The sequence below is a fragment of the Eupeodes corollae genome, chromosome 3 (genome assembly GCF_945859685.1).
Source record: "Eupeodes corollae chromosome 3, idEupCoro1.1, whole genome shotgun sequence".
In the NCBI taxonomy this organism is placed as follows: Eukaryota; Metazoa; Arthropoda; class Insecta; order Diptera; family Syrphidae; genus Eupeodes; species Eupeodes corollae.
Genome location: NC_079149.1, coordinates 25653458 through 25678311, shown reverse-complemented (window position 1 = coordinate 25678311; position 24854 = coordinate 25653458). Strand labels below are relative to the sequence as shown.

The window sequence follows — 24854 nt, the reverse complement described above, 5'->3', positions numbered from 1 at the left end:
TTACACTTGGTGATAACAACAACCCTTGACTCGAAAGCAGTTCCATTTTTCGATAGAGCTGTTCACGTTGCTGCCGGATATCCTCCTGTTCAGCCTTTATTTGCTTTTGCAGAGCCTCTTGGGCGGCTTTTTGTTCATCCAAATCACGTTCTTGCTGTTCCTTCTGCTTTAGCCATGAAGTTTTCTCCTCTTGCAGCTTATCCTGAAGATTACGTAACTCTTCTAACTGATCATTATGTTTATACTGAGTCTTAGGGTTTTCCTTAAACGAGGCTAACTGCATTTGCAGATTTTGTATGGTAGTCATTTGTTGGGACACTATACAGAGTAGTGTTTGTAGATAATGTGACACCTGTAGGGCAGCATAATTATTATCTTTGAGGCAGATATTTTCTGTATTATTGCGCAGAATTGCACTCTGCTGTACAGAGAGGGTATTTAAATTGGAATCATATTCCGAGTGATTGCTTGCTGATATCGACAATGATGATTCTTTCAAATGATGATTGTCGCGACACGGTATAGGAGACATGGGTAACGTCGAAAGGATTACATCGCGGCACGAGAAGGCGCTCTAAAAATTTGTATTTCATTAAATTTTAAAATCAGTTTTAACATTTATGAACTGCGAAATAAGTTACCTTGCTTCGTTTCTCATCGAATCCACCAAATGTTTCAGCTCTTTTAGGTAAAATCGGTGATGCATATGCTTCACTTTGTTTTTCACCAACAGAACTAGTGGAACGGGATACGGACAGACCTGTTGCTGCTGTATAAAGGGTTGAGGCTAACAGGTAAATCTCCTAAAAAAACAAAACAACAAATTTAGACTCGATATGTAAAATAAGATTGAAATTATATTTTTACCTGAACAGTATTTAATACTCTTTTCCATATTTCTATGGTATCACAGTCATCGTTAATTAAGTCTCTATAGGTTCCAAAATTCGATAAGAACGCCTCGGCACTTGGAATAGTCGATTCTGGTCTTTTCTCTTTCAGTAAACTAAGTTGAAGGAGGATTTTTTCTTCCAGAATGAGAGCTTGTTCGATGTCTTTTTGACGCATTTTGTCTGTGAAAATTTATTTTTTAAATAAGAAAAATTAGTATTTTTAAATTTTGAGGAAAAAATGTGTATAAATAAATAAATTAATCAATATTTGTACTGTGTAGCGGTGAGGTTAGGGTATAGAGTGTACTAGTTTATGTGTTATGATGTATATTACAATTTGGAAATAGTTAAGTGATGTGATAGTAGCAGGAAAGGATGAATTTCGATTTTGGCATTTTTGTCATGTTTAACGGCTCTGAGACTAATTTCAGTAAGATTTGAATTCAGACTGAAGATCATATCATGTTCCCGATGTTGGTAGCGAAAATTTTTTATAAAGTTTGTGCTCTGAGTTTTGGTACAAAAGAGGAATCTTTGGTTGCCTAATGGAAAAGATGTTTTAGTGGCTCAGGTTTGGGTTGATCTGTTCTACACAAAAAAGAGAAATGATACAGGTTACTTTGTTTCATTTGAATTAAAATCTCATTTAAAATTATTCGATTAAGGCAAAATTCTATTCAATACTAATCCATCGTAAGTTTAATGATAAGCCAGAGAAATCTTTCGTGGGATACTTCAAGTGGTGTAGAGCCAACGCATTTCAGATGTGGTCATATTCTCGTTTAAAGAAGACAATAATCATAAGCCGTAAAGTAAGATTTACAAATGATTTGAATCTTAATTGTTATTTTGAAGTTTGTGTGTGCAGTTCAAAAAACAGAAGGTGCTAAGATTTTAACTTTCCAGCATTATGCCCTAGGGATGGCATGGAAATACTTTTACATGATGGAAGAAGTAAAAATAAGTATGAAAGGGGTAAGGCCAAGGAAACACCTGCAATTGAAAGAGTGAAGTCAAAGCGAGAGAGGACGAAAACAATCTAACAAAAAGAAATATCTAAGGAAGAACTACTTTCTCAGAACGTCCACAAGAAAACCACCAACACACAAGCGTTAGACACCTGGAAAACTTGCCCAAAAACACGAATCTGTGAAGTTGGTTACAAATTAAGATCAGTTGAGCATTGAAGAAGCCTTAGAGATGAAGGTAATAAGCGGAAATGTGTTATTTTTCTTAAAAAAGAATTTACGGTACGTAATTCAGACTATGGACTAGCTTCTAGAAAGAGTTACTAGTTACCAAAACAAACAAAAATGAATCCCAATTTTGTCCTAAGAATTAATCGACTTATGACGTTGAAGTGAACTTACAATAGTAATCATTATTCGATTGTTCAAGAATGTTTTTACGCTTAAACATTTTAAATATGTTAGGTCTTTTTTAGGAGACTATATTGACAAAAAGCGTTTACTTTGAATTACTTCGATATATCAATGATTTCAAAATATCTAACGCGCCTTATTCTCGACACCCATGCAATGACTATATCTATTTCCACGTATCTTATCAATAAATACAAATATTTTAAAATTGTTAAACTTCAATTTAACAAAAAGCAAACAAAATTCTCTTCGTAATTTTTGTTCTCTATCAGCTGTTTCTCTATTAAAACAAAACAACAACAGCAAAAAGAAGAAACAAATTGATTTGCGATCTAATCAATGCAATTGCTGCAATAATTCTGAATTAAAAAAAACATCAAGTTCAATTAAACTCATCTCTCTATTTATATTATTGTGAGTCTGTTCTCTTGTGGGTCAGTTCATATCAAAGACTTAAAAGGCAGGCATTCGTTTATCATTGTTTTATAAGAGTGAAATTCATATATGAGGTTTCCTATATAGATACTAGTTGTTTCCTTTGATTAAGATCTGTGTTCCATTGACAAAGACTTCAAAAGATAAGATTGCACTCACATTTGCTTTTGGTGTGGTGGTGTTATAGGTAGTACAAGTATTTCACACTGCAACTCATAGATTCTAGCTTATCAATTAACGTAAGATAAGATAAGAAGCTTACTGATAAGTTTTAAAAAAAAAGTTCTATCGAACGAGTTAGTTTACTTTTGAAACATTTGAAAGAAGGTCTCATGGAGATGATTCGAAAAGAGAGCCATAATTTAGTATTTTAGAATTCCATAAAATAAATATGGCAATTAAATTAAAAGTTTTAATAACTTTCACGGTTTTATTGGTTTTAAGTGAAGAATTAAACGCAACAACAGAAACAGAACATTGTCCATCGTATTGTACGTGTGATTTATTTGAAAATTTAAATCGAGCCGATTGCAGGTATACAAATTATAGTTTTTGTTTAGTGTTCAAATTTAAATATTTTGTGGATTTTCTTTTGAAGTGGACAACAATTAATAACTCCAAATGTTGAAGTTCCAAGTGCAGTGGAGTTACTTGATTTGTCATACAATGACATCACTACTTTGGATAATGTGTGTTTTGAGGTGAGTTTTTTTTAAATTAATTTGTTTTTTTTTTTATCAAAAAGATAACAGAAGATAAGTAATGTTGTCTTAAGACACTCCAAAACCAATGTGGTGAAAAAGCATGAAGATAATAATGAATAAGTAATTAATCATCAAAATATAAGAAACAACAACCTCTATACTGGTTTTGGGTGTGAACTTTAATATGATTTACTTGTCTGCAAGACAGAATTGCCAAGATATTGAAACCAAAATCTTTATTTCAGGGCCTCATCTACGTTATTAACCTGACCATCGATCACAATGCCCTGCACACAATCTACTTGGATGCATTTAGTTCCTTGAGAGATGTTAAATTTATCGATTTATCATACAATCGTCTGGAATATTTCGATGAACGAATATTCGAAGCAAATACCAAGCTAACAAAACTCAATCTTTCAGGCAACAAATTCATGTCACTTCAAAATAAACCACTTCTTAGAAGTTCATCATTGCAATATCTCGCATTAAATAATGCTCAAGTTACTTACATATACCCACAGATGTTTAAGGAAGTTCCCAGTTTACGAGAAGTTGATATCTCGAACAATCTTATGATAACTTTAAGTGCAACTGCCTTCAATCCACTGCAACAATTGCAATTGGTTAATTTGGAAGAAAATCGTTGGATCTGTGATAATGGTTTCGATGCAACCTTGAAGGCATTGAAACGACGTGGGATCGAAACAAGACTGAATGCATGTGAAGTGTTTGATATGAAAATTGGTGGAAGAGGTAGAAGTAAACCAAATGAACCTCATATGTTCGAGAGGATGATGGAAGAGCCGGGACGTGCGACAATTAAGGCAAGTGAACCAAAGGAGTTTATTCCAATCGAAAATGTTTGGAAGGCCAAAAACCCAATAGATCCAGAGGCTGAAGAAGCAAAAGCTTGTGAAGAACAAAGTCCAAACAAAATTTGTCATCTTCATCGCAGTTGCATGGCAAATTTGAAAATGTTGATAAAAGATAAAACAACCGGCGAGGTCATAAGTCGAGGAAAATTCACAGAAGATGATTTGACATTTGTGTTCTTCACTGGAATCGCTCTGGGAATAGCCACAGTCATTTGTCTTCTAACCTGTGCACTTTGTATTAAGCGATGTTTTGTTGTTCAAAAGAAACTTGCACAGAGGCCAAGTGATGGTAAGGTTTTTTTTTTAAATGTTGAATGAGTGGTCTTTTTTAATTACCAATCTTTATTTTTAAGTTGTGAGCACAATACCACTTCGTCGGCCAATACCACCACCAGTTCAACCTAGACAGCGACGGTCTAATCGACGATCTCGAAATCCACCTGTCCCACCTCTTAATCGATCATTCTCAAGTCCTGTTCGAAGAGGACCTCATGCTAATGGCAATCAAAGTGACTTTGCTACATTCATAACTCGATTTTTTGAAAGACCCACAAGACATCAATACTATCGGACAATAAATGAAAATACAGCCCATATGATTCGACGGCTGAGTCAAAGTAACTTGTTTAACAATCGTCGAAGTAGACAATTTACAGATACTCCAACTCCAACCACCGATGGAGATAATTTGGAACAATTAGAGCCATTTGTTTATCCTCTGGCAATTGAGAGCGTAGCTTCTCTAAGTCAATCTGAAGAACATCAACTTGCGGCAGCAGAGAGATGGGAAGAACCACCAAGGCGCCCTGAAACACCACCGCCAGCTTATGGAGATATCATAAGATCAAGGGAAGAAACTTGAAAGTTGTATACAATAAGTGTTAGATTTAGAATTGTATTATAGTTCATTAGTCAAAGTTTACTTAGTGTATTTTAAGTGAATAAACCACACATGATCGAAATAAGGAATTCATTTGTATCGTTAGAAGAAGACAAAACCGTCTTATAAATTTTTAAACTGGCTTAGAAAATTCGTCCTTTCCAAAACTACTGAAATCTTAGTTTAAAAGTAAATACTAAATTGTTTTATGTACAAAAAAGTGTATGAAATATGAGTACAGAATTTGTTAAGCTTTAAAGTATTTTAATTCTTTTTCACAAAAAGCTTACCTTCTAGCTCGCTATGTCCCATAGCTATAGCATAGTTTTCAAGCAATACAAAGAATATACAAAAGCATTGTTATTTTTTTACTGGATGTGATTAATAATAAAATAGATTTGAAATTATGAGAATGAATAATAAAATAGCAATCAAATTCGATGATACAAAGAAAAACAAAACAAAAGAGATAATTGGAGCTCAGAATGATGATGATGATAGAAGATAAATATTAAAGACTATATTGCTTGACACTTACACAGGAAAAGGATTAGAATATAGAAAGAAAAATAAAACAAACAAACAATGATTATTTTTTTATAACATACCTATTAACTCTCTCATATTTGCTTGTTTGGCGTCAATAAGTTTTTGTTTTTCTTCAGCGGTAAGATCATCAGTTTCGACATCATCCGATGGACATTCGAGAACAGCAGCTCTATGGGAGTGAATAAGATTAGTTTTTGATTAGCTTGCAATTTTTCATATGGAATTTATTTTGAATTATCTGGTTAAGTTTGATTTGTGACTGCAATGCCAGCATGACTCTAGATTTAATTTAGGCAAGGAGTCAAAAACGATAAGACGAGTAAAAAGAATTAAAAACGTTATTTAAAGGGTGTATTTTTTAGCTGTATAGGAAGTTTCGATTGTTGTTCTCTACTGTTTGATAGTTGCCGAGAATATTTAACTTTGTTGATATTTCTGTTTAGCTAGGTGTAGCTATTTATTATAAATTGTTTAACGCCAGAACAACGCCAAAACAACGCTTCCTAATTGCAGGAAAATACTTTAAAAAAATAAATCTGATGGTTTAGTTTGCAGAGACTTTGGTTTATTTGTAAGGTGTTTTAGTGACAAAGCACAACTTTAACTTTAACACCTTTACAATAGACTGTTTGGTGCGGCTTACATACTGAGGCATCATCGGCTTTATTTCTTGATAAATGAAGTCGGAGCTGCCGTCACGGTGAATGGCGAGCTTATTGGAGCTATGCTGACAGATTTTTTATTCAATAAAAGTCGGCGCAATTAGTCATACAGAACACTAAACCATCAATTAGTTTGGTCAGGATCTTCGTTTGTTTGATTAAACGCTTCTCTATTACTTTTTATAGGTCTATGCCGATAAACTTACAACTCTTGAAGAATTCGAAGCCAGTATTCAAGCCACGCCCACGCCTTATTGGTAAATGTATTGACACAATGGAAAGATAAAATCGATTTGTAACTAGTAACCACGGCCGAACATATACCGGAAATCATATTTAAAAATAAATGCCACGAACTTATCTACCAGTTTTTAATCTTAAAAAAAAGCAACCTGCTACGCAAATATTTTGAATTCAACAATAATTGTAAATTGTTCAGCAGAACGTTTTTAAACACTTTAACACTGTGATTTAATAAAATAAACAACTATAACGTACCTTATAGCTTGAATCCAAACATTTTTATCCTTTGGTTGTTGTACTTTAAGCTCATACATTTCTGGAAAGGCAGGATTCGAAGAAATAATATAAATGCCACGCGATTCAGTTCCAGCTTTTTCACGAATGAGAAGCTTTTGAAGAGATACAACTCCAGCCTAGAACAAAATCAAAAATTAAAAGAAACAATCACATGACCATTGAAACAAAATCTAAAACCAACTAACCTTATTCTCTGGGGTAAAGAATGTATACTTATTGTGTGAGCTCTCTTGAAGAAAGAACAAACAATCGGATAGAACTACAACCAAAACAACTTGCATCTTAGATCTCCCCTGCATTAACATTGCATAGCCTTCGAATCTGAGAAGAAACAAAAATAGTTTTTTAATTAATTTTGCTTTAAGATAATTTATGTGCATGATTGTCAAAAACTTACTTCAATCTTCTTTGGGGCCCAACACAAATTTCAGATTTCCTAAATTGTTTATTTTTGTACATTGCATACGATTTGACATCGATGCGTCTGAAGATCTCTAATTGGCGATCTTGTTTTTCTTTCTCCGCTACACAAGCATCCACATCGACAAGCATACTTTTGACCAAATTCATAGCTCTCTGCAACTTTTCCTGTTCAACTCGATCCTCCCTTGAACTCTTCAACAACGGATCAATTAGCAGTGGATATTTAGTTAAACGCTGAAAATTGAAAATATAAAAAATTATTAACATTTTGTTATTTAATTATGTTGTTGAAAATAAACAAAAGTTTATAATGTCCATTGAACTTACCTGCGTCACAAACAAAATACACTCGGGAATGCCTTTCTTCTTGAGCAGCGGATTGGACAGACAATGCTTATACCATTCGGCAAACGTTTGATCGCTTGTCATGCAAAATTTAAATTTATCGAGTGCAGAACGATGATTTGAGCAGAATTCCCCTGGAAATAGAACAACAGTATAATGTGTGGCTCGTATTGTAGAGGTGAATTTAATTTTTAATCATGTGTGAAGTGAAGGACTGCTTTGCACAGTGTATCTACTCCTCTATCTATATGAACTACCAAGTGTGCTATGCTAGCGCTGGGAAGGGCTGGGTTGGTTTGGTCATTGAGGAGAGCTCATCAAATTACAGAATGCTTTCGTATGCACTATTGGGTGTTGGATGTGCTGCTATAACTTAGCACCGAATGAATGATAATGAACGACGACGACGCCAGGCAAGGCGTTCGTCGTCCGTTGCTGTCGTTCGACTTTATTATGGTACATACAACCAACAGTAGCGCAGCATTTAATTGTGTGTACTGTGAGTTCAAATTGAAAGAAAGGTCGCGTGGGTTTAATTACCTTGATATGGAAGTGGGTCATTTCTGACGGCCGGTGAAGACGGAGACTACAACCCAGTACTACACCGACGATGACGGGATGTTAGATGTTAGCAAGAACAACAACAATAATTATGATTTCTCTATTGTTATATTTTTTGATGATGTCATTCATGTGCAAATGGGGGGGAAAAAAGTTCAAGCAATTATGCACTTACAGGTGGTCTATTGTTTATAGAGGAATCAGTATCAGTAGCTCGAGGTGTATAAAATCATAAAGTCAAAGTCACGTGGATGGATGTAATAAGATGCAAATATTTTTGAAAAAAATTCTTAATGCTTGTTGCGAGGTAATTGGTTGAATGAAGGTACAATGTTGGTGCTGTTTTTACTTTTTTATTACCTTCTAGGGTGAGTGTGAAAGTAAAAGTAAAAGAAGTGTGTTATTTATAAGCTATGTGCAATGTGTAAGCTTGTTAACTTTTATTGCTGATTTTTAATTAAAATTTTGTCTTTAACTTTGATGTAAAAGAGAAGATTATGTATGTATGTCGGGATAAAGTGGGATTTAGTGCACATGGTTGTAGTTTGATATAAAAATATAATATAATATTGAAACTAGTTTCGGAGTATGAAAATTAATTTTGAAGAGAAACTTTGTACTTTTAGATGAACAAACAAAATTGAAGAACAATTATGTAAAGTCTAGCCATCAGTTTTGTTATGAAACTTCAAGACGCGTTGTTGCAATGTCAATTTGATTTTAGTTTCACTTTTGTTAACTTAAAGTGGATCAATAATTTGTAGCGCGTTAAGCGGATTTGTACGTTTATACAAACGGTGCAGAAATCAATCCCACTAAAAACATTTTGGAAGAGAAAGATTATGTCAAGAGAATTAGATATATTCACCAAAATCATTTTTGCGTCGAATAAGGAGGGTCTGCACATAAGGGACTATCGGCACTCAACCGACCCTTAAATGTTATTGTTTATTGCATTAATTTTAATTTTGAGAAATGAAAAATTAGCGTAAAATAATTGTATTTAGAAATTAACAAAATTGGACTATTCAATAAGTTTATAAAAAAGAAAATCAGCGCGGCATTATCATATTGCACAAAAACTGTTTTTCCAGGGAACCAATGTTACTATGACCACGATTCAGTTTTGATTGGATGGAAAGTGTCGCATCCCTTATTTTGTATGCAAAAAAAAAGTGTTTTGATTTTATACTTCAAAGATGTGGTAAAGGGTTTTAGAAATATCAGTGAAGATATATACATGCTTTTACGTTTTTATGTACGTTGGTCAGAATTGGAGAACGTGGTCTGCCAGACTTCTTTTAGGAAATTGTAAGTTTTGGAATTAAATTTAAGGGCAGCCATTTCAAGTAAAAATGTATTTTTAATTTAAAATTATGGCTAAAAGATGAAATTATGTTATATATTAAATACATAGTTTTTATTTTATGGAGTTTTATATTTTTGTGTTGTGTCAAAACTAGATATTTAAATATTTAAGGCTTTGTTTTAAGCAAACGATTGATGCACTAAGAAGACTTTTTAATTTAAGAATAAAAAAAAATGAACTTGAAATTCAACTTATTTCGTACTTATAACTGAATAACAGACAAGAAAAATGAAATGTATTCCTTATTTACTATAGGCGAAGAGCTGGAGGGAAATATTGGGAGTGGAGTGATAACCGAAATTCATTGATGTGAATGAATTATTATATGAAATTCAACCGTTTGGGAGGTTTTTTTTTTCAGCCGTGATCGGGGGTCGAAAATGGTATCTAATTTTTCCGATTTTGAGGTGGAAATGATAACCCCATGAGTGATACATCAAAAATCAGAAAAAAATCCCCTGATTACAAAAATTTGTATCCAAGACATTTTACTTATAGCCCCTGCCTGCCAGATGCATTTTAAGCATCAAAATGCATTTTTCAACTTGAAATCCCGATAAAGTTTTTTCAAAACATCAAGAATTAGGTTGCACATTATGCAAAACAACCGTCCTTAAAATAAATGAAGTATTTAAGTAAATTATATGCTTAAACATTTTATCTGCAGACTTTGAAGTAAGTTTGTTGCCGCCAAGTGGAAGCATTTTATTGCAACAAATAAATCGTTGAGGACTATTACTGTTCCGATATCAATATTACAAAGATAACTGATGAAGCTCGTGCTTATTTAAACTTCTAATTTAACAACGTGCATGTTTAATTGCCATAAACATTTATCAGTAAAATATTTAAGATTCCTCCCGTTTCAATTTGCATTGATGGCTATAATTGATCCTTAAGAAGAGATTTTTGGAGTAATTTTAATTCAGTAAAGAAGAATTATTGCATATGTTAGGAATAAGATATAAATGAAATTTTTGCGGTGTTAGCAAAGTTTCGACGACTTAAGGGAATTGGAGATAAGAGAAGTTTCTTGTATCTGAAATTTCTTCAAATTAAGGCCAATTTTTGTTTGGAAAGTTTACTCGAAAGTTAGTCAAGAAAAATCTCTCTTACTATTAACAAAAGTTTACATTTCTAATTAGAAAAGAACTGCGATTTATTTTACTACGATACAAAATATAGGTTAGGTTAGGTTAAAGTGGCTGTCCATGATGGAATAGAACACTCTTAAGCCAGTTTAATGGCCTATTGTGATACCACATGAATCTTGAGGCTTCCTCCTAAGCTCAATAAAACCAGTTTGAGTCCCTTACGAAACATGAGAGGCTGATTATGCTTTTATGATTTAGATCGTTATAGAAGAATTCTCCTAGGTAATTCTTGCGTTTTTGAGCTAGAGCAGGGCATGTACAGAGAAGATGAAGAATTGTTTCCTCACCTTCCTCGTCCATACGTATCGGGCTTTCCTATTAGACAGTGTCCGCTTATGATACCTATTATCGAGCTTATATGCGATCTGCTTAGAGATAAAAAGCACCTTGATCGCTTTAATCTAGTGTTGGACAGATGTTTTTTGTGAAACGACACGTGGTTATGTTGTTCCACCTGGTGCCTGCCCTTCTCACAGCGTGTTGCATTAGCAACAGTTTACAAGTAGCGATTGGTATGCCAACATTTGCCAAGCGTGGTATAATGGGCTGTACTGTATCGTTCCTGGTGAGTTCATCTGCCTTAAAGTTACCTGGAATGTCTCTATGGCCCAGAAAAGGTGAATATTAAACTCTTGTTCCATCTCCATTAGAGATGATCGACAGTTATGGACTGTTATAGAATTTGTAGAGACGGAGTCCAGAGATCTGATAGCATCCTGACTATCTGAGAAGATACGGATGTCAGATGATGATATCACGTTTTCTTTAAACCAGGACAAGACATCCTTTATCGCCAAAAGTTCCGCCTGGAACACGATACAACGATTGAGAAGGCGGAATAAGAATCTTAATTTCAGTCGTTCAGAGTACACATCCCCATCAACCCCTTCTTTGGTTTTTGAACCATCTGTATAAAAATGGATTGACTCGCCTTCCAGGAATGCCCTATCCTTCCAGAAAGATCTGGGAGGCATAGAAATCTGGAAGTTCCTGTCGAATTGAGTTTTTTTTTGTTGCAGATCATAATGTTTTGGTATTTATAAATTCCAAATAAATTATACATCAAAAACTAGTCGTCTTGGTCTTAATTTACATTCTGAGATTCCAATTATAGCGAAGTCACAAAAGCCCATTGGATATATTTTATCGTGTTGGAACAACTTACCATAAGCAACTTTCAGGCGTTGGGCATTTGTCGATGAGAAGAAGTCTACTAGAATATCAGCAATACTATCAACTATGTAATTTTCCCTTTGCTTTTGTCGAAGTTTTTTAAGAAAGCTGAAAAATATCGAATTTTAAGAACTTGCTTATTAAAATGTTTTTAAATTTATATTTTTAAAAAATACTCACCACGTGTGTAATTCAGTCAATTCAGCTAATCGTGGAAACATACGATTAATATGTAATCCCGCAAAATGTCTTTCTAAACTTTCAACAAAAACTTTCTGCATGACTAGAAGGGTCTGGCAGTGATGTTTTTCCGTCATAATAAATTCATATATGTGCTCCTGCCTTTTAACCTGCTGTTTTTTGGAAGAAAACTTAATATAGTTCGAGCATATAAATTTTTTAAACAAAGTGAAAATCTTTTAATTCTTACTTGTTTATCTTTTAAGGACTTAACAACTTCTTTTGGCACACTTGGACTCCATGAGTCATGTTCGTCGAGTGCTATACCTAAAGCTGGGTCTGCTCCCAGATCATGTGGACCAATTGGCGGTTCGTTTAGAAATTCAACTCGAATCAAAGGCGTATCGTCTGAGTAACTGAAATAAATCAAACAAAACAAACAAATCGATTTTTTAAAATTTGATTTCAATTTTTTTTAGAAATAAATATTTATATATATTTATAATAGATTGAACAATATCCAGTTTAAATATAGATTTTGTGTGGATTTGTGAAAGAGTGTTTTTGTTTTTTGGTTTACTTTATATACACAGGAGGTAGTTTCATGGTTTATCATAAGTTTGGTTAGAGAATAATGATAAATATAATTAAAAAAATTAAACTGAAAATATAAAGAATAAAAACTCATTGATGATGATATCAAGTCCAAACATTTTTGATATAAGCATTAAAAGTTTTTTAAAGAAATAAATATTTTTTTATTACTTTTTGAAGTAGATTTACATAAAACAGTTTTTAGGAACACAAGAAAGCGGAGTAGATAATAAGTAAGTAATATTAGTTTTTTTTTTTTAATTTTTTAAATTAATTTTTCGAATTAGCGCTTTTGGTAAATACTTACTTTGAATGTTCATTTTGTGAATGTCCATCATAATAATCCCGGCCGTCGTCATGATGTGAAGTATGGCTAAATAAGAGAATGCAAGCGTAAAAACAAAAACAATAAAAAATGTGTAATGGAAATAAACACTGCGGCAAAGGCTGCGCTGCGGCGGAGGCGGCGGCATAACAAAAACAAATGATTTAAATAATTATAGCAAATAATAAACATAAACAAACAAAAAATAAGAATGTGAATAAATCAAATTATGCATAAGATTTTTAAATAATAACATTTAAATAAAAGCATAAATAAAACTCGAGTTCTATTAAAAGCATGAAAATAATTTTGTAAAAATAAAAAGGCATTAAAGTTGAAGCAAATAAAAAATACATATGTTAAAATTTAAGATCAAAAGGCTAGAGATTGAGACGTGAGAGGATCTAGTGAAATATGAAGATAGCTAAGAATGTGAATTTAATTTATATTGTTTTATATTTATTTGTATGGAAGCCAGTTTTAAGTTTTGTTTTGTTTTAGGTTATATTTATATAAAGGAGCAATTTAGTGGATTTCTAATCTTCTGGAAATTTCAATTCTTTAACTAAATGGATTTTATAAGTGGGTTTTGGCTCATCACTGGGATTTTCAAGGTTGGTTAATAATATAATAAGACCGTCACAAAATCTATAGAAGGTTTTTTGAAAGCTTTTGGAAAACTTTAAAAGGCGCTAAAGAAGTGTTTGGAAAAATACTTTAAATTAAATGAGTTGCATTGCTGACCAATTTTTTAAATGCTTCTTATCTCAAAACTTTTAAAGTTAAACTGCCAAATGCAGGATAAAATTAAGATCAATAACATCATTGGCAATACTAGCAAAAGTAACATAAAATTAGGAAGGCCTTTTCTGAATAAAAAGAAAAGTGAAGAACACTTTGAGACTGTGCCAAGCTCAGATATACGTCAAGCCAAATAAAGGGTTTTCTAATCAGAGGTTTGATTTTAAAAAGTCCACATTTTTGAAAGCTGTCACTTTTGAAGATTTCAAATACGTTTGACATAGAAATGAAGTTTTGTAGGAAAACTTTGCAAAACTACATTTTTTTAAATCGTTGTCAACAACAATGTTCTCGGCCATCAAAAGTAAATTGGTGGACAATTTTGAGCTGTTGGAATAAGTTAGACTCGTGAAAATTGATACCTTGTGGGTCGCTCAAGTGCAACTGAAAATATTGCTGCTACAGGTGCACTGTTGATGAAAAACCTGTTTTGTCTTCGTTGATCTTTGGTATTCAGCAAACGACATTACACCGTATTTTTAATATTTTAAGGACTAAAACCCTAAGGCTTTTAAAGTTAAGATAACATCAAATCTCAAGTTCATATTTCGATTACCATCAACGTCATTTCTTCGCTGATTGAGTCCTTCAAATGCATACAAATTATACGAATGTTTGTCGAAACATCAACTTCAGTGATTAGGCTTATTTACACCTTGAAGGCTACATGAATAGACATAATTGTTGCATTTGGGGCTCTTAAAACTCAAAAATGACTGTTTAAAACCTTCTCAATCGTCAAAGTATCACTGTTTGGTGCGGTTTTTGGTCTGCCGATTGGGTTTAACCTTGTTCTCATACTGGACGTAATTGGAAGATATTTTTGTCGACGGAGTTTATTTTCAACTTGACGGCAGCAACGCTACAAGATTTTGTGATTAAAAACCTTTAGGTTTATTGAAGCCAGGTGAAAGATATGATCTATGTTAATACTCTGCAATCGTTAGAAGTGTGCAAGTGTGCGAAGTAATACACAATTTTCACAAAAAGCGTTGGTATTGACTCCTGATGGTAAAAACAGTGTTAACATTTAAGCTCAATTATATTGGAGTTGTTTGTGTTTCCTAGAGTTAAATAAATGTACAGTCCAGTGCAGAAGATTGTGCATATTGTATTTTAACTTGTAAAACAAAAAACGTTCAACAATTTAAAACTGGTCCACACAATTTTTAAAAACTTTTATTCATTTTATTTGTTTTTTAAGTAATTTCAACATAAGAAAAGTAAAGAAAATGAAAACTTCTAAATTGTTTGATTAACTACAAAAAAAGGGGATCTACATCTTAATATAGACTATAGACTTACGGCGAAATCCTTTTACACTGAATAGTAAGTATCAAAGACATCAAGTAGTATAAAAATGTAGACATTTAAAAGCGTTCAAGTATTGTTTTTATTGCATGCATTTTGTTTTGTTTTTTTTGGGAAAAGAGAACTTTATTTGTAAGTAAGTAACCATAAACCCAAAGCATATAATATGAATTTTCTAATAAGTATACATAATCAAATGCATCTGAAACCCTATATTTTCAAAAAGGCAATTAAAGAAACAGTGAAGATAGTAGTTCTAGTTAGTTATAGAAAGTTTTAAAATTTCAAGATTCTGTTTTATTTTTTGAATACATGAGAATGCAATGAAACGTGATGCTTTAATGAAGATTATGACTAATATGAGAAGTAGAAGAAGATTGAGTATTTTAGAAAAATAGACTTTTTTTTTAATAAACAATTTTCATGTATATAAAAAAAGAACAAATAATTTAACTTTCAATTTTGGTTGCCAACGTTAATAGATTTTAGTTTTTTTTTTTTGAATAATATATAAATAAGAAAACAAACTACTTTCAATTGTAAATTTTTTAAAGCCAAATTTAAGACAGACTTCACATTGATCAATGTTAAATGTATGTATTCGAGTATGTTGTTGTTGTGTATATAGAATCATGTGTATGAGTTTGTATAGTTTAGAGTTATTTTGTTAAAGATTAGTTGGTTGTATGATGAGTATATATTTGACAGTGTTTTTTGAGAGAAAACATAATCGAGAAATTTCAAAACATAACGTTTTAAAGTAACAAATAAAAATGTAACACTTGAAAAACAAAATCGGACAAGAAAAATGTAGGAATTATAATTAAATCACTATTATTACTAATTTACTCAGAAAAGTTTGTATGATGTAACTTCTTAAAATCTTGGAGGCAAATCAGAGCTTGAATATTGCTAGACATTTTCCTAATATTGTAAAAGCGCATCGAAAAAAAAATTCACATTTACGAGATAAGATAAATTCTATGCAACATAGAAGCTAAAATTATGCGGCAGAGAAACAGGACACAAAATTCCATCAATAGCTAAGTTAAAAGGCAAAGAATGAACAATTTTCTTGGTACCACACAGAATTATCATGACTGAGCTGCTTTTTTATTTGTATTAAAGGAACTGTTGCGAACCTGCAAATCACTGAAGTTTTAACGGATACGCCAAGCAACCGCATAATTTGAAAAAAATAAGAAATCATCGTTTAGTATCCCCCTTAAAAATTTTAACCATTTGCGATTTATTTCTTTTGGGCTAATAGAAAGCAAAGTATTTAAAGATGCCACTTGACCTTAGATTTAAAAACTGAAACTTTACGACATTCTGCAGCGTTTTTGGTGTCAACGTTGAAAAAGTATACCATTATTTCGCTATATACTGGACATCATTTGAGTGGCGCTAATTTTAAAACGGGTAAACTTTTAAAATAAATTAATTCATACAAAAATGGTTCTTTACTATTCTATTTAATGATCCTATGATTGTATTCCTAATTTGACTACGGATGGAGTAAGAATTCGAAAAAAATCAGTTTATCTGCCCCATCCTGTAAAAATATGAAAACCACTAAATTTACTAAAATTAGTGAAGTCAAAATTACACAATTTCTAAATACATTATTATATCGAATTTTTCACTGTTTTTTAAGTCAGTTGTCAATTTTTTATATGTGTGTGTACCATTAAGTGGTTTCTTTATAAATGATAGGTTATTTTTGACACTATTTCTGTTTGGTGCTCAGAATCTTGAGAAGAATTCAGTATAATCTCGAGAGCAAAGTTAGTCGCTTAACACTTGTGGTCCTCCTCCGTAGTCGTGAGGTGCGCAATGCGCATAGACAAGAATGTAGCTGCTATTTTTTTTCTGTGAACAACGTTTTGGTCAACAGAGTTAACTTTTTTACTGACATTTAATTGATGGTTTTGGATAGTTATCCCACACAGCCACTGCAACAATCTACCTTTTGCCCACCAAATCATCAACGCGTGGTATTGGTATCAATAGGCTGTCTTGAAGCTGCGAATTGACTTTTTGAAGCCGTGAATGACCGATATTACGCCAAACAACCGGGAACGATTCAAGAAGCTATTGAAGCGGACGTGAATGCGATCATTGAAATAGGTTCAATTGTTCTTGAGATAGACTAACCCATTCTTGTTCTAAATTCTGATTAATGTTCGTTCCTTATTAAATGTTTTATTAATTTTAAGTCACATTGGAGTAATGTGCACTTAATACATTTTCGTTTTTAAATAATAACCATAACCTTTCCTATTGTGCTATTAAAATATGTCATAACGGACAAAAGTTATGACTACAAAAAAAGTTTACGCGACATTGTTAATCTGTCATTAATATATTAAATGTGGAATTCAGTTTGTTTGTTTGTTTGTTCGTCCTTCAATTCACAAAGGAGCAAAATTATGACATGATTTTTTGTGTGAAGGTGGTTTTGAGGCTGGAGAGTGTTTTAAGATGTTTTTTACCGAGGTAAATTATCTCATTCACAGCTCATTTGAGCAAATCTGCCGGTATCTGGAAACTGTCATGAACTCAGAACAGAGCGCTTAAGACTTAAGTAGAGTTTTTAACTCACAAAAAAACAAAGTACCTAGACAACGGTCAAATCCAGAAAGAGTTTATTTTTCTCATACATTCTTTTTGGGACCCTTTTAATGAATACACTGAGCCATAACTAACTGGAAAAAGTATTTTGACATAGTAATCTTTGCAGTTTCTTTCGTGTCGCGTGCTATCAGAGTTGATATTTCCTATTTATATTGTCTCTTTTTAATAAAATTACTTACTTATTACTAACTTTGACGACATTTACAAACAATTAGTTGATAGTAATGGGTAAAACGGCGGAAGCTAGTCATATTATGCGGGTATTTCGGTGGAAAAGTTAAGCAAAGTTAAGTTAAAGTTCCTCGTCAAACCGTCTATTACCAAATAAATATGCAGAAAAAAAACAAATCCACGCGAAATGTTCCACGTTCAGGGCGACCACGCAAAACTTCCAAGAAAGAGGACCGTTTAATAGTCAAAAAGTTTAAAGAAAATGTGCTGCAATTGAAATAAAAAATGAGTATGAAATTGAAATTTCAGAAAAAACGGTAAGAAATCGTTTGAAGGAGGCTGACTTTGCTACTTACAATACCCCAAATATCCCAAAAAAATAAGCTTAAACGCCTGCAGTTTGCCTAAGAATTTTTACACAAGCCTTCATCATTTTGGGAAAAAGTATTGCGGACTGATGAAAGCTGTTTTGAATACACCGGATCAAAAAAAAAAAACTTTTTGCAGAATCCCTAAGAAAATGCGAAGCAAAGTAGCACCTGTGTGTAAACGAATACCCCATGGTGGTGGCACCGTCATGTTTTGGGGATGTGTTTGCTTTAATTTCACCGGAAACTTGGTAGCAATCGATGGAATGATGAACAAACAACAATATTTTGATATTTTAAATAACCACGCTTTTAGTTCTGGCGATAAATTGATTGGACAGTCGTTCATTTTGCAGCAAGACAACGCACCTTGTCACAAAGCCAAGATGATAACTAATTTTCTAAAGGAAGTGGGTTAAAATACTCTAGATTGGGCACCTTAAAGCTCCGACTTAAATATAATAGAAAATGTGTGGGCCAATATAAAGCGACAAAGGCGTCCATGCTTGACAAGAACGCGCGAAGAGACAATCGCTGAGGTCGAAAGCCTTTGGATGGAAATTTCTTCGCAAACTCTTCAAAATTTGGTAAAATCTATACCAGGCCGATTGCAGAAATCATTAATAGCAACGGAAATTTCATTTTCTATTAAATTATGTTTTAATTTTTGTTTAATTAATTTTCAAACTCATTTTTTCCTCAAAATATATTTTGTCAAAATACTTTTTCCACCACATATTTCTGAAAAATAATTTTCAGTTGCAGAACTATAACATTGAGTTAAATTAAATAAAGTTATTTTGAAAGCTCATGGCCTTAACATTATTATGCATTTTTTTTTAAACTTTTTTCAACTGATCAAATATTTGAATAAAACTGAAACAAACTCCATTTTTCTCTGAACTGCCGCTAGAGCTCACGTTGGATTCTTGGGAATTTTTGGCTCAGACATCGCACTTAGTAAGTGCGCCAAGTTTAAAAACTGTTGGATTTTTTTTTGGTGAAGGCAATTTTTTTCGTTCATTGACTGGACTATTATATATCTATGTTTTTAAGCCTATTTTAAAAGTTGATTTCTTTCTAAATTAACTGTGTTCATAAACATGAATTGTAGTTTCTGAACTTTAACTTCAGTTTGTTTTTTCTTTTTGATTTACAAGTGGCAAAGTATCTTAAGCGAACATGGTTTAAGTTTGAAGTAAATTCACTGCGATATTATTGGAAATATAAAATATTCACAAAAATATCAAGTCTTCAAAATAAATTAAGTTTCTTATTAGGACCTAAGACATTTTACCTTGTAAAACCATGCCTATTCCTCTTCTAAAGGTACAACAAAGGTAAGGTAAGGTAAGAAAGGGAAGGGATAAGAATAAAATACATGACACAGAATAATGCACCTCTCAAAATGTTGCAAAGCAAATCATCTTCAGTATTTTGAATAATTGTAGAAAAAAGAAGACTTAAGTAAAAGAAATCAATTTAGATATTGAAATCAATTTTCAATTTCACGTGAAATTAAATTGCATGTTCTTCAATTCGATCGATTTTAAAAACTTCGAAATTGCTTTGAACTTTCAGAACTGAAGGATCATCTATTTTTATGTTTGTTTCTAAAGTAAAATGTTTGCTGTTTTGAAGATGGATGCAATATTATTGAAAATTTAAGTCAAAAAAGGAAGTAGAATTCAAGAGAAAAAATAACAAGACCAATTTTGCGAGACAAATCAAATATATTGGATTTACTTCACACAATGTAAATGTGTGAAAATTATGTAGAATTGTTTTGATAAATAAAGTAAATTCTTGATTTCATCTTTTCATCTTTATAATTTTAAATTAAGAAGACGTTTTTTTGTATATGTTCTAAGAAAAATAGAACCTTTTGTTAATCCTTCAACGATTCCTTCAATTCAAAAACTTGCTGTGACCCTCGGATTCCTAGCAGAAGGAAGCTTTCAAAGATCAATGCACAGAAATGAAAAATGTGATTTGAATGCGTTAAAAAAATGGAACAAACCGAAATACAGAACATCCATTTGTATGTTCGAAAATCCAATTCACAATAACGAATTGTGGAACACCTTAATTCACTTTCACAAAGTGTATCCACAATAAGTGAAATGCAGAACTTAGCAATAGTATCCGAGTAATAGACCTGGTAAATGATACTGAAAGAAGTTACATCACAAAAAACTTCTGAATTCTATTTACTAAAACAAATAAATAATAATAAATGATACAATTCGTGTATTCTAGAAATATTTCTTATTTGTCACTAAAACGACTGTTTTCAAAAATATTCTTGAAAACATCAAAAACCATTATAAACAATTGTAGAAAAGCAAAAAAAGTTCTTCAAATTTAGAAAATTAAATAAGTAGAGTGTATATAGGTTTATATATAATATATAAGACAAGAGTATAGTAGTATATAATTAAAAAAAAAGAAAATAGTTTTTCTGTTGTATTTTTGAAAAAAAATATTGTTTTTCTTTGTGAGACCAATCGAAGCTGAAGAGCAAAAGAAATGTGAAGAACAAAATTTAGATTTTTTTTGCTTCTATATAAAAAAACATTTTAACAATATATTCTAAACGTTAACAAAATAATAAGCACATACAACTCATAACAAAAAGTTTTTTTTTTTTTTGATTATTAACTTCAAAGAATTTATATAGGAAAAGTTTAGAGTTTTGTTTTGTTTTTTAAATGGAAGACAAATTAACGAAACTAAAATTCAACAAATTATTTAAGCAAAAATACTCTCATTTTGATTATGATAAACTTTGTTGTTTAGAAAAAAAAAAAATATAATTTTAATTTTTTTTTTTAAGTTTTATGATTTTTATTTCTGATGTTTCTCTGTTTGAGGGGGGGTTATTTGTTTTTTAATGTTACCTAGCGTGATGTGAAGTCACGCCTAATTTGTTAGCAACCAATCTCCAAGGAGAGTAGCATCCGGTCATTTTCTTGCCGCTTTGAAAAATGCACAATAATTTAACAATAATTGAATTTGATTTCTTTTTTTTTGTTGTTTTTGTTTTGTTTAATTCAAAAACATTTGTTTTTTGTTTTCTTTTTTTTTGATAATTCAAATTCTAAAAGCATACAAAATTTTGTGGACAATTTTGACAAAAACAAAATTTTTAGAACGACACAAAAATTAAATGTAATTTAAAATAAAAACTAACAAAAAACATAATAAAACTTTAAATCTACTCCGGCAAAACTTTTAATTTCTAAAAAAAAACAAGAACTTATTTTGGTCTCTGCAAAAAGCGTAGTGGGCGAGAAAATGTCCTAAATGCAAAAATATACTTTTCTTTATTTTGTATGTGTCGTTTCTGTGTTGCGTTAGGATTTCGAAGTATATATTTCTCACATTTTTTAAACCATGGGAAAATAAATTCCGCCTATTAAATATCCGGCTTGTTTATAGGTTCATGCATTGAGTATGTTTAAAAAGTTTATCGAAATAGAAAAAATCATATTTTTATAGTTAAAACATTTTAAATAATCGATAAATTTAGGGTCATTCATTTTGTGGCTTCAGTTTTGTAGCGCTAGTATGTGACACCTGTCAAACTTAGCTGCCATTAAAAGTGTCATAATATTAGTTGGATTTTTGCTATTTACGATAATGATTAACAATCTATTCTTTAAAACGTACTTATGAGGCTTTGAATCATATTGTTGTTCACACATGATTGCAAAGTTCCAAAGCTTAAAAAGGTATTAAGATTCTTCCAAACGTAAATGGACTTCGGACAAACACCAACATGGTTTACAAAAATATTAACAATCTTCCTCACGATGTCATAATATTGACGGAAACATAACTTAACAACTCTATCTCGGACTCTGAGCTTTTAGACTCCTCTTAACAAGTCTTTAAACGTGATCTATATAACTTAGATAATTTAAAAGCCGTTGGTGGCAGAATTCTTGTTTTTATGAGCAATTCTTTCACTTGTTTCCTGATTGACAACTTTCAATCCACAGACATGAAAGTACAGTGCTTCAAAATTAAAATGGCAACAGGACATTATATTTGTGTTGTATCAGCGTATAAACCTCAAAGCTCCAAAAACGAGACCTAAGAAAAACTAAACAACTGCATAGAAAGCATTTATACTTTTTTTGGAACTTTTAGACGAAGTATTGGTTGTTGGTGATTTTAATTTATAAAATATCAATTGGATTCAAATTGGCGACGATTACTTCTGCGTTCCAAAAAACGCGTCATCTTTAAATGAACTTTTGTTAACAGTCAGCTCAACGGTGTGAGGGACTGGTTTGGAAAACCACTCGATCTGGAATTTTTCTCCGAAACCATTGCTCTGAAGTAGCTGTGACTTCTTCTGCTGCCAAAATTGTGAACGAAGATCGCCATCACCCTGAATTGGACATAGCACTAAATTTAAACATGGTTTCACCTCATATGCTATCTAATAACAACAAACTGAAATTTCACTCTAGCAGGTGTAATTTTGAAAATTTATTTGAACTTACTATTTACGATCAATAAATTGGATCAATTATTTTTGTCACTTAAATATTGACGATATGTGTAGTATTTCTTTTTAAATCCTTTTAATTGTTTCTGTAAAACGATTACATTTAAAATTACTCAAAAGAACTTAAATGGTTTGATTCTCACTTTAAAAACTTAAAAAACAAAAGGAACAAAGCTTGAATAAAGTATAATCAAACAGGAACTGATGATGATTATAGGGCGCTCATTATAATAAAACAACATTTCAATGACTACTCTAACATCCTGCATACATATGTATATGATGACTAAATTCGAAATATTGAATTAAACTTTAAATTTAAATCTGATACTTTTTGGAAATTCGTTAATTGTAGGAAGAAAACATGGGGGTACATTAACTTAATGACTGATTCGACATCAAATAGTAAAGACTCCTTCAAATTTAATACTATTAGTATTATTAACGCAGATGTGTTAGTTAGTATCCTACATACAACTTGAAAAATGTTTTAGTCCTGTTCCCGACACGGTGTACCATCGTCCATTTTAAAGAAATGTGCTACGTACTTAGAACAGCCGTTATGTGTTCTTCTTAAAACGTCTCTAAATAACTAGCTGTAACCTTTTATCTGGAAGAGCTTTTTTATAATACCAACAAAAGGTCCTAAAAACGAAATAATTAACTACCGACCAAATGCTAAACTATCTGTGATACCCTAACTGCGTCCTTTCTTTTCACTGTAGTTCAAACATCTGTGAAAACCAGCATGGTTTTGTTAAAAAACGTTCCAATGTTACTAATCTGTTTCACTTTACCACCTTTCACCTATTTCATAAACTGGATCTTCTCATTTTTGAAAGACAGGCTTTATAGTGTTAAATTTCGTTATGAGTGTTCAATTCATTTGTTGTGAATTCTGGCGTCCCCCAGGGTAGCCATCTTGGTCCTATTCTATTTGTTTTAAATGTAAAATCATGAATTTTACACGCAAAAAAGTTCCAATAGTTTTCAATTACATCTTTCATTTCTGTTATAAATTTCCCCCACTTCAATTCTATCAAACTTGACAATTGTTTTAGTCCTGGTACCGACGGTGTAGCATCATCCATTTTAAAGAAATGTGCTGCGTATGTAGCACACCCGTTACGTGTTCTTTTCAACACGTCTTTAAGTAACTCGCTGTATCCTTTTTATCTGGAAGAGCTCCTTCATAATGCCAGTACACAAAAAAGGTCCTAAAAACGAAGTAATGAAATACCGACCTATTGTTGAACTATCTGTGATACCTTAATCGTATGTAGCGTCCTTTCTTTCACTGTAGCACAATTATCTGTGATAACCAGTATGGTTTTGTTAAAAAGTGTTCAACTGTTACTAAACTGTTTCACTTTACATCCTTTTGTTTAGATGTTTTTGAAAAACGTGAACTAGTGGATTGTATATTTACTGATTTCAACAAGGCCTTTGACAAATTGTGTCATAAAACATTACTTTTAAAACTATCGCAGCAAGGTTTTAACGACTGTTTCATAAACTGGATCTCCTCATATTTGCAAGATAGACGTTTGTTAAATTTAGTAATCAGTGTTCAAGTTCATTTGTTGTGAATTCTGGTGTCCCCCAGGGGAGTCACCTTGGTCCTATTATATTTGTTTTATTTATAATTGACTTGGTTTCGATCATACAAAATTCGTCTGTCCTAATATAATCCAGTCATTTTGTAGTTTTACCTGGAAAGTTTTCCGGGTGTTTTGTAATTTGGTTAATTTATAGATTTGGGTATGCCCTTTTCGAATTTCAACTTTGCCACGTCGTACCGCCGCCGCTCGCGCAGCCATCTTGAAAAAATGGCGTATAAAAACGGTTTTTTGGGGATATCTCCTTTCCGACGAATTTTTCAAAAAATACTTATGTAAAAAATTAAACTAGAAAAATGTTCCTACAATTTATGTATCAATAATTTTTTTCATAAAATCAATAGTTTTTGGCGCACGAGCGCCACAACGTCCATTTCAATA

At 32.0% G+C, this 24854-nt stretch overlaps 2 protein-coding genes across 16 annotated transcripts in view; one reads left to right on the top strand and one right to left on the bottom strand.

Moving 5' to 3' along the window:
- LOC129951221 (rho guanine nucleotide exchange factor 18) overlaps nucleotides 1-24854 on the bottom strand; it is a 134819-nt gene that overhangs the window by 6027 nt on the left and 103938 nt on the right. For 11 of the 15 annotated variants that reach the window (XR_008782153.1, XR_008782154.1, XM_056063271.1 and 8 more), the window contains 13 exons: nucleotides 13030-13095; nucleotides 12379-12544; nucleotides 12129-12319; nucleotides 11941-12056; nucleotides 7674-7825; nucleotides 7321-7580; nucleotides 7109-7244; nucleotides 6882-7039; nucleotides 5781-5890; nucleotides 5463-5486; nucleotides 868-1073; nucleotides 642-803; nucleotides 5-574 (listed from right to left, as the gene is read on the bottom strand). Coding sequence is in view for 13 of the 15 variants with exons in the window: in XM_056063271.1 (XP_055919246.1) it covers nucleotides 5-574; nucleotides 642-803; nucleotides 868-1073; nucleotides 5463-5486; nucleotides 5781-5890; nucleotides 6882-7039; nucleotides 7109-7244; nucleotides 7321-7580; nucleotides 7674-7825; nucleotides 11941-12056; nucleotides 12129-12319; nucleotides 12379-12544; nucleotides 13030-13095 (2317 nt within the window). In the remaining 2 variants the exon portion in view is untranslated. The remainder of the gene's footprint in view (nucleotides 1-4; nucleotides 575-641; nucleotides 804-867; nucleotides 1074-5462; nucleotides 5487-5780; nucleotides 5891-6881; nucleotides 7040-7108; nucleotides 7245-7320; nucleotides 7581-7673; nucleotides 7826-11940; nucleotides 12057-12128; nucleotides 12320-12378; nucleotides 12545-13029; nucleotides 13096-24854) is intronic. The other 4 variants (XM_056063264.1, XM_056063273.1, XM_056063262.1 and 1 more) reach the window with 3 other exon arrangements.
- LOC129951224 (uncharacterized) lies at nucleotides 2921-5579 on the top strand. Its single transcript, XM_056063274.1, has 4 exons — nucleotides 2921-3244; nucleotides 3309-3411; nucleotides 3660-4581; nucleotides 4646-5579. The coding sequence occupies exons 1-4, from the start codon at nucleotides 3102-3104 to the stop codon at nucleotides 5152-5154; spliced, it is 1677 nt and encodes a 558-aa protein (XP_055919249.1). The 5' UTR covers nucleotides 2921-3101; the 3' UTR covers nucleotides 5155-5579.

Bases quoted from the DNA above. Each gene is read 5' to 3' on its own strand.
- LOC129951224 (XM_056063274.1), top strand. From the start codon at position 3,102: ATGGCAATTAAATTAAAAGTTTTAATAACTTTCACGGTTTTATTGGTT. The intron at 3,245-3,308 runs GTATACAAATTA...TTTCTTTTGAAG, and splicing joins TTAAATCGAGCCGATTGCAG to TGGACAACAATTAATAACTC. The intron at 3,412-3,659 runs GTGAGTTTTTTT...TCTTTATTTCAG, and splicing joins TGGATAATGTGTGTTTTGAG to GGCCTCATCTACGTTATTAA.